The sequence below is a fragment of the Cynara cardunculus genome (assembly GCF_001531365.2).
Source record: "Cynara cardunculus var. scolymus isolate 2C chromosome LG 5, CcrdV1, whole genome shotgun sequence".
Classification (NCBI taxonomy): Eukaryota; Viridiplantae; Streptophyta; class Magnoliopsida; order Asterales; family Asteraceae; genus Cynara; species Cynara cardunculus.
Genome location: NC_037532.1, coordinates 33,354,826 through 33,366,217, shown reverse-complemented (window position 1 = coordinate 33,366,217; position 11,392 = coordinate 33,354,826). Strand labels below are relative to the sequence as shown.

General features: G+C 35.5%; 2 protein-coding genes across 3 annotated transcripts in view; one reads left to right on the top strand and one right to left on the bottom strand.

The window, feature by feature from the left end:
- The first annotated feature begins 2,503 nt into the window (after positions 1-2,503).
- On the top strand, positions 2,504-8,272 carry LOC112512159. 2 transcript variants are annotated; one of them, XM_025118021.1, is made up of 5 exons: positions 2,504-2,924; positions 4,145-5,032; positions 5,221-5,306; positions 6,294-6,434; positions 7,386-8,272. In XM_025118021.1, exons 1-5 carry the CDS (start codon positions 2,571-2,573, stop codon positions 7,546-7,548), a joined length of 1,632 nt encoding a protein of 543 aa, XP_024973789.1. In that variant the 5' UTR covers positions 2,504-2,570; the 3' UTR covers positions 7,549-8,272. The 2 variants fall into 2 exon arrangements, with proteins under 2 accessions (XP_024973789.1, XP_024973790.1); XM_025118022.1 differs by lacking the exon at positions 7,386-8,272 and having other exon boundaries at positions 5,221-5,311; positions 6,294-6,381.
- The window catches only part of LOC112512160 (protein CONSERVED IN THE GREEN LINEAGE AND DIATOMS 27, chloroplastic), a 4,455-nt gene continuing 1,144 nt past the window's right edge, over positions 8,082-11,392 (bottom strand). The window contains exons 2-7 of the mRNA XM_025118023.1: positions 11,127-11,279; positions 10,389-10,466; positions 9,808-9,903; positions 9,149-9,184; positions 8,643-8,809; positions 8,082-8,551 (exon numbers count right to left, since the gene is read on the bottom strand). Coding sequence (XP_024973791.1) covers positions 8,389-8,551; positions 8,643-8,809; positions 9,149-9,184; positions 9,808-9,903; positions 10,389-10,466; positions 11,127-11,279 — 693 coding nt within the window. The 3' untranslated portion in view covers positions 8,082-8,388. The remainder of the gene's footprint in view (positions 8,552-8,642; positions 8,810-9,148; positions 9,185-9,807; positions 9,904-10,388; positions 10,467-11,126; positions 11,280-11,392) is intronic.

Sequence of the window (11,392 nt, the reverse complement as noted above, 5' to 3'; positions counted from 1 at the left end):
TCTCTTACTTAGAATACTTGAAGCATAATGTAGAACTCGATATTGCAATAACTTTAAACCCACAATCAAATAGGAACTTTCCTATTTTCAGCTTTAATGGCTTTTTATCAAACCTTTAACCTCTCCATCATCAAAATCGGGAGGTCAAAGAGGGTTCTTTCATCAATCAGCTTTTTATTCTCCCCATTTTCATGTCTCAAGTGTGTCACAGATATATTCGAGAGGCATATTGAGTATAAATCAAGAGACTTTGTATTCTCCCCAATTTCATGTCTCAAGTGTCACAGATCATCAATTTCAGAAGAACACACAGGTAATTTTTTTTATTTCCAACCTTTTTATGTGCTAATCGATAGAATATATTTTTCTATCCAACTTTTCTGTTTTATGTATTTCCAACTTTTGCTTATTAGGGTTTCCATTTACGTATTTTGGTTTGTTTATGATTGCTAGCTTGTGGTTCGATATTTTTTTTTTGAAAGGCAAAAAGGAAGGACAAAGAAGAGAGCTTCGACATTGTGGTTCGATAATTTATTTGTTTTGATTTCATATGAACACCCAACTTTTTTGTTTTATGTTTGTTCGATAGAAGTCCGCTGATATTATCATGAGGGAAGTTGTCAACAGTAAATTGAGCTAGCAGAATACATCAAATGAATTGGCATTAGATGGGAAACACAAATACTTGGCTTTCTCATACATATCAAAAACTCTAGCTCATCAACTTTGATCATGTATTGTTCCTTGGTGGGGCTGTGCGTTGGAATCACCCCTCAATACTTTAGATGACATAAGATATTATTTAGTCTATTTTCTTTACATGTGTTGGACCTGCTGTTCCCGCTATCGTTGAGGTTGGACCTGCTGTTCCTGCTATCATTGAGCCATCGCTTTCCAGGTATCATCAACTCATCTCTTCTTGCATCATCGATTTTTTTCTATTGTAAATCTTAGAAATCGTACTAACAATTTCGTAATACACATCTTTAATATAGTCAGACTATTATGTTCCTAAGATTGAATTTAATTCAAACCATCACCCCTTGCTTCTGATCTTAAAGGGGTTTAAACTATTTGATCATTTGATATGTTGATGGCAATCCTCTAACCAATGAGGTAATTAACATGTTGTTTGTATATTTATATTTAGGAGGAGGAAGCTAAAAGAAATGCAGGAAGCTGTTTTGTTGTTCTGGTTCGAACTTGTTCTTTGTTAAAGTTACGAAACTGTCCATTCCCATATGAAACCGTTTACTACCTATTTGTAAAAGTTACGAAACTGTCCATTCCCAAAAAAATATTGTATTATATGTTATAAAATGTTCAATGTTGTAAAATTAAGCTCAACCTTTGTAAGACCAAAAGCCTTTGGACCCAGATCTAAACTTAATTGAAGTTATAACTAATCAGATTGAAGACGTGAAATGGAGAAACCAAGAAAATCTTTTTGTCTTCCTTCCTTCTATTTTACATCGCAAGTATCCGAGAAATATGCTCAAGCTGATGCCGACCTTCCAATTTCCAGCAACAGTCTTCAATCACGATTGAAAATCCCATGGATTTTCTTGCAACGTTAGTCTTTAATTTATGGTTCTTTATATATTTTGAGTTCGATTTGGTCTAGAGTTGGATAAACAGCACTAGAGCTTATCAGTGAACTCGTTGATCAAATTAAATAGTTTACATCGACGAGGACATAGAATACTTAGGCATTGTTTGATAGAAATAAACTAACTTATTTTTTGGGTATACGTTTGCATACACATAAGCTAAACTGACTTATTGAAACACTACTTAGAGTAACATTTTGGTAGTTTATTGTTATTTTTTCCTATTATAACCTTCATTAATATTAATTATAAATAAATATTAATAAATTTAAGTATTACTAATATTAATTATTAATAAATTTTAGTTATTAATAAATATAAATTGAAAAATAATTATTAATCACAGATTAATATTATTTATTAACCGTTTACAATAAGTATTAATCATATCAATTTATTTTCATATTTTCTAATTTTTTATTCAATATATTTAGTTATCAAAATGCAAATATAACAACTTTAACAATGTTTATGTAACACAAATGTTAAGCCCCAGATCAATTCTTGTATCAAGCGCGATTCATGAGTGAGTTTGAGATTAAAGGTGATCAAAGGTCTAGATCCCTTCTTATGCTTCTCACCTTAACTAATCTTTTTACACGATTCTTCGCCTATTTAACATACACTTATCGGGGTCACTTACCTTACTGGTAAAAATTACAAAGACCAAAAATCTTACATGGTAATACGCATGATTAAGACCAACAATTTTATCTAATAAGACTATAAGAGAGAGTGAAAATAATTGATATGATTAAAATTGAAAAGTTAAGGATCATTAGTATAAATATTTTATTTTAGAGTTCAAATCTAAAACTTGAGCAAACCTCAGGGACCACAAGTGTAATTCACTATTTCACTGTCTATATGTCGAGTTGAGTTATTGACTTTTCAAGGGCCATAATTGAAACTTCGGATAGCAAACTCAGCTCTTTGGGCCGGTAGAAACAGACGTTAAAAATGGCGGTCTACGGCGCCTACTCTACTTTCCTTAGCCTATGCCGTCGTCACCATCACCGGCACCGCTATCATTCATTTATTTCATCTCCGCTGCACACGTATCACAACATCACCGGATTCTTATTTTGTTTCAGTAATGATCGGCCGATGAGCACTAGCGCGGAGTCGGTGGAGCCACCGGAATTGTCCGGTAGGAACGCTTACGACCTCCTAGGGGTTTCTGAGTCTTGCAATTTTGCTGAAATTAAAGCTTCTTTTCGGAAATTGGCAAAGGAAACTCATCCCGATATTTCTCAATCGCCCGATGGATTTTCTAATTCCAACCGATTCGTTCAAATTCTTGCGGCTTATGAGGTGTGCAAATGTTTGTTGAGTGACATTTCTGGTAATGATTGTTTGTTATTTGTTAATAATCAGTTTAAACCATTACGTTCCTGTTCTATTTATGCCTTTCACAGGAATTTGATTTCTTATTTCTATATATGTTATTCTATTACAATGCAATAAAATATAGGGGGAGAGATAACTTGTATAAATTTCAAACCTTCATAGAACTTAATCACCAGGAAAAGTTGAGATCCTAGTTATAATGTGTATGTAGTTAGATACTCTACGTGTGGTACCAAGAAATTGAGCAAGAGGGGGACTGATCATCTCACTGTATAGATGAATATTTTTTTCACAAGTCATTGTTAAAAGGGGTAAGGAAACTTTATCCAGGTGCAATGGTAAGTTATTGTGCTACTAGCCTACTATAGCTAGATAATTAAGAAAATGACCATTTAAATTCATGCTCACCGATATATACCATAACTTAGGACCAGAACCAAACAGTATTTTACTATGCGGAAATGATATGTGTAGTTGTGTACAGAAAAGCATACCAAGGCTAAACATGAAGAATTGTTGGAATCAAAATGAACTCAAATATCTACCAGAAACATGGAAGTGCTCAAATCATATTTGAAAAGTGTAACGCATTCAGCAGTTTATTGGATCTTGTGGCAACTCTGATGCACCAAGGTTGCTTTGTAATTGTTGGTGTTGGTGATCGGTAAGGGGAGTCTCGATACACATGCAAATATGCTATTTCTTGGATTGTAGTCCAAAGTATTTAAGTAGACGAGAGATTGAATGAATGCATACTTCATGCAGTAATGAAAAAGAAATCCTTTTATAAGTATACAGGGTATAGTGTTATGCTAATAGCTCTCCATGATTCATCCTTTTCTATAGATGGTATGATCAACGTTTTGGCTTGCCTACTACAGTGTCTTATCATCTTGGGAGTGCAACGAGTACGAGATTGGGGATTGTTTATTCTAGCAAAGTAAAAAAACTTGATAACTTTTTTGTTTCCAGAAAAAGCCAACCTTGAAAATATCAGGCTTCATAATAATGTTTTAGTTTTCATGTGTTGTGATATGTCATCGCAACAAGCATCTGCTACCTACTACCATGTTGCAATGAACTTTCTTGTTGCTAAGATCTGGTGTACTAAGTTCATAGAAACAATGTTCACAAGTGTTGCAGATGAAAAGGGAGTTTGATTGTTCTAAGTAATTTAAATGCAGATACTGTCAGATACTGAAAAGAGAGCTCACTACGACAGGTATCTATCATCTCAAAAATTAGCTTTCCGGAAACCCTCACGACAAGGTTTGGCAATGTACACATATGAATCCTATGAAGCAACAGAGAAGCAGATGGAAGTTGTTGAATGGTTAAAATGGTATAGATATGCCATAAATGATATTGTATCAGAGAAAAGGATGGTGGATGGAACAGGCTACTTTGATATACTGGAAAACAATTTTTACTCTGCCATACATGCAGCATATTATGGCCCTTTGATTCAGTCAATGAACTTCCTTCCTGATTGTTTTGAAGCTGATGAAAGGTCTGTGCCTGGAACTCATGAGGTGCTGCATCTGGTTTCTGGGAGGGACCTTTTTGGGAAGGTGTGCATAGCTAAAAAGGTTCCTGAATTATCACATGCCTGCAATGAACAACTTCCATTGCACCAAAGTGCGAGTTTGGACGTGAGCTACACTGATCATGATTATGGGACTCGAATTAGTTCGGAGGAAACTTCTGTTGGAAGCTGTCAGAAGCAAGTCAGAATTTCTGGTCACCACACATGTGATGCATACAAAGATCTAGAGTTGCATGTATCCGGAAAACTTGTTGCTGTGGCGAATAGAGTCCCACCAAAGAGTTCCACCATTGACATGCCAAATGAAGATTGTCAAGATCGCATACATGTTTATCTTAATCTACATGAGGACCATATGCTTTCAGGTGCTGAGTTCAATAAATATTCTGAGGAAGATGCAGTTGCATCCAGGATGCTCTTAGGAACTATAACTGGATTAGGGACCAGTGCCGAAGAAGGGTCTTGTTTTGTCCACAATAATTATGGTATACAGACTCATGTGGTTATGAAGCATCGGACACTGCTGGTGTGCATCATTGCTATCTTTAACATTTTCCTTTCCTTTCTTCCTCTTCTTTGTTTAGTCTGTGTCCACACACCTGCAAGTACCACATGCAGAGACACACATACAAACTATAGAGAGCAAAGGCCCAGTTTAATCTTTGCACTCTTTTTCTCCACTGAAATTGATAAATTGGTCTAAATTCTTGTCAGGTGAAACATATGCACTGGTATCAACTGGGAGATGAGGCTTCTGTTTGTGAATGTAGATGCACTAGAGCTCGGTTACCACCAAGCAAGTAAGGTTCATATTTTGATCTTTCCCTGGATTCTTATTAACGGATCTGTTTTGGATTTACTAACTCATGCAATTTATAAATATATAGATATGGTCAAATGGGTATTCGATATGCTAACCTGTCCATCTTCAATTGGACTTTTTTGCCTGGATATAACTAAAGACAGTTCTTTTTATTGGTTTTTGAATGGATTCTATTTAGACTGCATTTGTATATTAGTTGGGAAGTTTAAGGTGAAGGAAAATGGTTATTTTTGTGTATAAACCTGTTCATTTAGACATTTAGTTTACAAAAATTAAATGGAACAAGTAACAAGAAAATTATCACTTTTGTTATACCCTTATATGATTCTTGATCCAAGTTGGGTTTACATTCTGGTTGGAGGGTAAGTCTGATACGGAGCCTCAACTTAGGCACTTTCTACAATCCACCTGTTTTGGTTATTTGATGAGACACCACACACACTATTGCTGCATGAAATGTATACAATGATAAGTAGTTTCATCCCCCAGAAGCTAGTGGACCAAAAGGAGCCCAGAAGCACCTCAAGTCAGTGGTTTTATTTAATTCCCCTTGCATAAACAAGAGTATGATCTTAATCCAGTTTTCATGATAACATGTAAATCTGTTGCTGCTTTACGTGCCTCCCCCCCACCCTGGATGTAAGTTTTTTTGTAAGCGCGTGTTTGTCTAGTTGGTGGCTCAATTATATTTGTCTTACATTGTAATTTGTTCTCACATTGATCAAAGATCATGTGTGCGAACCTATGTGATCCTCATCGAGAACCCATGTATAAGTATCCTTTATTATTTTATTATTATCAAAAGTTGAACTCAGTACCTTCATTTGGTTTTGTGTCATATACCGGTATTTTTAGTTTGATGGCATTGTCTGTTAGGACGCAGGGCCTACTAATTCTTCTATGAATGTAAAGTTGCTCCCAACCACCTGATGGATTTTTCGCTGGTCAACTTTTTCAATGACAGGTACTGGTTATTTGAGCCTCGTTCTGGCTTGCATGACATTGGCGGTTGGTATGTTGAGACATATGGGAAGGATAAGAAAGGAAAGACTGTACCATCTCAGAGGTATTGGGATGGTGTTGACTTAACTGAACCTTCTGGAAGGTAGTTCCGAATCACACAGTCTCGCAGTTTCTTTTGATTTTTAAGCACATTAATAAACAAGCACCATAACAGAATTTGCAATTGCTATAATCACTTCCAAGAATTTGCACCAATTAATAAGGGGAGCACCAATCAACATGCTTATGCAGTTCTGCTTACAAGCACATATATATCCTACCGAGAAGATGTGTACTGTCTCATGTGCTTGTAAGCATGCTTGATTTGTGAGATGTCCTAAACAGGGTCTAGAATTGCGAGTGCTACTCATGTGTTTTAATCTGGAGAAATTGATTGCAAAATCCAACTATTTTATGGTTTATGTTGGAAACTTCACTGAAAATTGGACTTCTTAATTGCAGCATTTTCATGGTTTGAATTCTGAAAAGGAATTCAAACATTTTCTTCCTAATCCAGCTTGGGCATCATCACAAAATTTAGGATGCAGAAAAAATTTCATTCATAAGGAGAAGAAAAATCTATTATAACAGCAAGGAACTAGAAGATACACTAGTCACTACATGTTTTTTGTTCTTGAGGGAATACACATCATATTTTAAATACTATACCTAGGTAACTATTCTGGTCATGTATACTTTGCAAGTAAAATGCATGCCGATGATGTTAGTAACTTGTAACCAAACAATCTTTTATTTGTAGCACTTACTATAAAATTTTAAGGTTACTATTTTGCAACTAAGAATCTTTCATTTGTAGGACTTTTTTATAAAAAAAAAAAATTACGGCGATTTGCGTTTTCCCAGAAACTTAAAAAAGTCACTACTTTGAAGTTGAAAACCAAAGCATTTGCTTATTTAAATTCAAATTGTATTTCCTGTTTCTGAATGGAGGGAGTAAATGATACTTCTAAAGGGATTTCAGGGCATGCTTGTATGTATCAGAATTTGCTGTTGGAAAATTAGACTATACTCATTAAATTTATGTGACGTGCAGGAGGGTTCATCCAGCCATTTACTTGCTAGCTCTTGCTTACCGAACTTTAGATATAGAAGACGCCAAGAGAAAAAAACAAACGTTTAAAGATATAATTGAAGGAAAAATATCTGAAATATACAATTGGGGCAAAAAACTTATGCAGGAAGGAATGCACATGTAATTTCTGGCTTGGCAGATGCATATCCTGCACCGTGATTGTATGGCAAATGGCTAAATGTTTTCCAGTGGATTATATATCTTCTACAAAATTGGCTATCATATTTGGAGAACTTGAGAATTCCCATCAGCTATGCTGATCAAGAATATCTATATGTACAGTGGAGGTAAGGAACTAAGGAAGAGCCATCCGATGTGTTATACCTTAATTTATGGACGATGATAGTTGTTAAGGAACCCATCAACAATGTTTCTGGCATTTGCTTAATAAATGTGACATACGTGAAGTTAGTTGCAAGCATCATCATGCATGTTGTTTCTGCCTCTATGCCAAGAATTAACCACTTGTGGTATCATATGAAGTTTTCATTCCTTTGGACATTCGGTGACACCATTTAGTGATAACACCAAAAACAAAGAGATCTGAAAGAAAAGTATATCTAGTTCCGTCTGTCCATGCAACTGCTGCTGTTGTTGGAGGCTAGTTGAAGAAGGGAGTAAGCAAGGTTTTTTCCTGGTTTCCTGTAGTTTGTATTTGTAAAATCATGCGATCCAAGTATCTCGTAATGTAAGCAAGAAATACTTGAAAGATGGCGATTCCTGTTTATACTTTTAATACTATATATACGTCTATACAAATGACACAGCATTCTAGTTGCATGCTAATATTAGTCTGCCCATCAATGTAACCTTTCTTCATTTCTTCAAGTTCTATGTCTTTGCTGTCTTTTCTTCAGCTCTCTCCGACTACCATCTCAAAATCGCAAAATACATCTGAATATGATTTTTCACACAATTGAACATAGGTGTATAATATGAATATTTGCTTCTGTGCGTTTCCTGATTACTTTAGCAGGTCCTCCCACTTACAGTATTGCCCTCCTGCCAGAGCACGATAGTACCTGTCCCTGCAGTAGACTGGCCTTCCATCAGCAGCCTCAGCAGCAGCTGCTGCTAAATCGTCATCAGCCTTCACACCCAGTGGTAAGCTTAGGAGCTCCTCTTTGCTGTGAAATTAGTTTTCAATATAGATGTTGTCTCTAATTTATGTTTTAGTGTCCTGTACATTTAAAAAGTGAATGTTTTGTCTTAATGTACCTCATATTCACACCGGACTTTGTAGCCACAACATTCCCTTTCATTGCAAAAGTGTTTTGGATGAAGTCTTCTACTGGTGTGGCAAAAATGATCAATGAAACCGCTGTAACAAGTAACGCACCTGTTCCAACTAGCGTTTGTTTCAGCAATTTGATAACTGGTTTGACCTAGATTTTCAAGAATGTAGTCAGGCTTTTCAGTTTTTTGAAATATGATTGTATACACATTATTGACATGTATTAAAATGGGATATGATGATGGCAGAAACAACTGTCAACATGTGATGTTAGAATAGAGAACTGGAAGAACAAAACTTGCACAGACATCAAATTGTTTCTCATATTTTGCATAAATCTTATATGTGCGCATGAATGAATATGTGCATTTGTTGTTTGTATTTTAAGTTGATAAGTAATTTTTCATGTGGGAATTATGCAACATGTATTCAGTTCATGGATTACTAGACTTATATTTAAGTAAGTATTGTTTCTTGGAACTCTTGGTACCTTGTATGACCCCAATAGTCTATCACGGGCCAGAATCTGCAATGAGAGAAGCAAAATTTGAAGTCGTCAGAGGAGACGGATTAATCGTGAAATGAAATTATATCAGTTTTCAAGATTTTCTTGTGGCAAGAGGACAATGGTAGGTAGCTTATTTGAAGGTTTATGGTATAAATTCATGGAAAATGCTTGTGAAGTGGCTTAGATAGATTAATCAAGTAATTTTTAGGTGATGGTAAATGCTCTGACAAGTTATAATCATATTATTTTGGGCAGCAAATAGACCAGCCTTACTTGGTGGTAGAAATTGCTGAGGACTTCAGAAGCTACGTACTCCAAATATGAGACAAGAATGGTAAAACTGATATATGGTTAACGTTGGAAGATGCTATATTTGAACAAAACACCTTTTGGACATATACAATCTAAAGAAGTGCACTAGTTCTAGATAAGATTGATGCATCTTAAGGTAAAGTTAGAGCATATATATGGTTGGAGAAGGTGCAATCTATCATGGACTGCAACAATTGACCAGGATGTGGTTAGATAGGAAAAAATGATATTTTTAACATACATCAGATGGAGAAAGACGATTTATTTAGAAATCCCAAGTGCTTGAACTGTGTGTATTCACATGATTAAGAAATGAATAGTAGTCTAACCTCTGGAGGCTTTACCCACATTTGTCCATCATACCAACCACTCTCTTCATAGGGTATCACTGCTGATAACAGTCTGTCACCGACATAACTCCATCCCTGCCACAAAAAATATTAAATTTCTTTGTTAAACGAGGAGTTTTGATTTTGGGCCAGTTCTGGCAACAATAAGCGAGCTTATTTTTTAAGCTTAAAAAGCTCCTTTTGGTTAAGCAATAAGCCAGGTGATAAGCCAGCTTTTTGAAATTCTAATTCAAGTAGTGTTTCAATAAGCTCCCATGGATTTTCTTTTCACTTCTTTTCAGTTATTCCCCTTGTATTTTTCCAATTAATTGTACATCGTCATCTGGATTATCAGCCAGTTTTTATCAAACATGACTAGCTTATAAGCTTATAGCTAGCTTATCTGTCAACAACTAGCTTTTCAGCTAATAGCTAGTTTATCTGCCAACAGCTAGCTTTTCAGCTAATAGCTAGCTTATCTGCTAGTTTGCCTAACATACCCCGAATCATAAGTAGGGGAAGTGATTGTCCAATTCGGATGCACACACGTTTCATTGATTACTTCCATTGAAAAGACATACCAGATAAATCCTGAGAACAACTAATGAGACAAGAAAAAGTGTTCCTGTTCCTGCAGCTAGTAAAAATCGTAAAGGATCCTGCATAGAAAGAAGACGGTATTATGTCGTAATTTGGACAAGAGAGGAAAGCCCCTTAATCAAATGGGATAATTAGTTTATTCTTGTGAGTTTGGTTAGTCATGAAAGCACATATTAGCAACTTATTTCTCTTTCTTTCTTTTTCCAAATAAGATATCTAATTGACATCACTAACGTATTTAGTTGAAGTGTCACATTTTCATTTGTCATATGTCTACAAATTTGAGAGACTGCTTTCCATGAGAAGTAAGAATTGTATGCAATGCTTCGTCTTTGTACTGCCTTTTCTAGGTAATATATGATGGATAAATAAAATGATATACTTTGATTAAACATTGATGCACTGTTGAGTTGAAAAAAAAACAATCTTATTGATTCTTATGGTAAAATAGACAACTATACACATTTATCAGTCTACAAGAACAAATAGCCTTATTGATTATGCTTTCAGACTTCAGCGTTACCTTTTATTAATAAGAAGTGAAATGAGACTTCAGTTTTAAGCTTCTCTTAGAAAACAAAGCATTACAACATCCTGCTAAATTAGAACTCATAGCATAAAATATGATAATAGATATGGTGGAGGAAGAGGTTTTACTTTTCTCTTATTTTCTATGAAGCGTAGAACACACATGGGACAGTTTACTGAATTTGTCTTACATGTGAAGGATTAAAGCTTGCAGCTGATATCGGCAATCCAAGAACAGTGAATGTGACCAACCAGAGGCCTCCAAGCCGTAGGAAAAAGGATTGCGGTCTCAGTTCGCCCCAAGAGTACAACGGTCCTTCTTTCAGAGATGAGTATTCGTTCACCTAGTTCATAACCAGCAACATGCAGACATGACCCTCCATCAGGTAAACAATATGTTTGATGTAAAATATGTACATTATTCTCTAAAATATTACTCACTCCCCCCCCCCCCCCC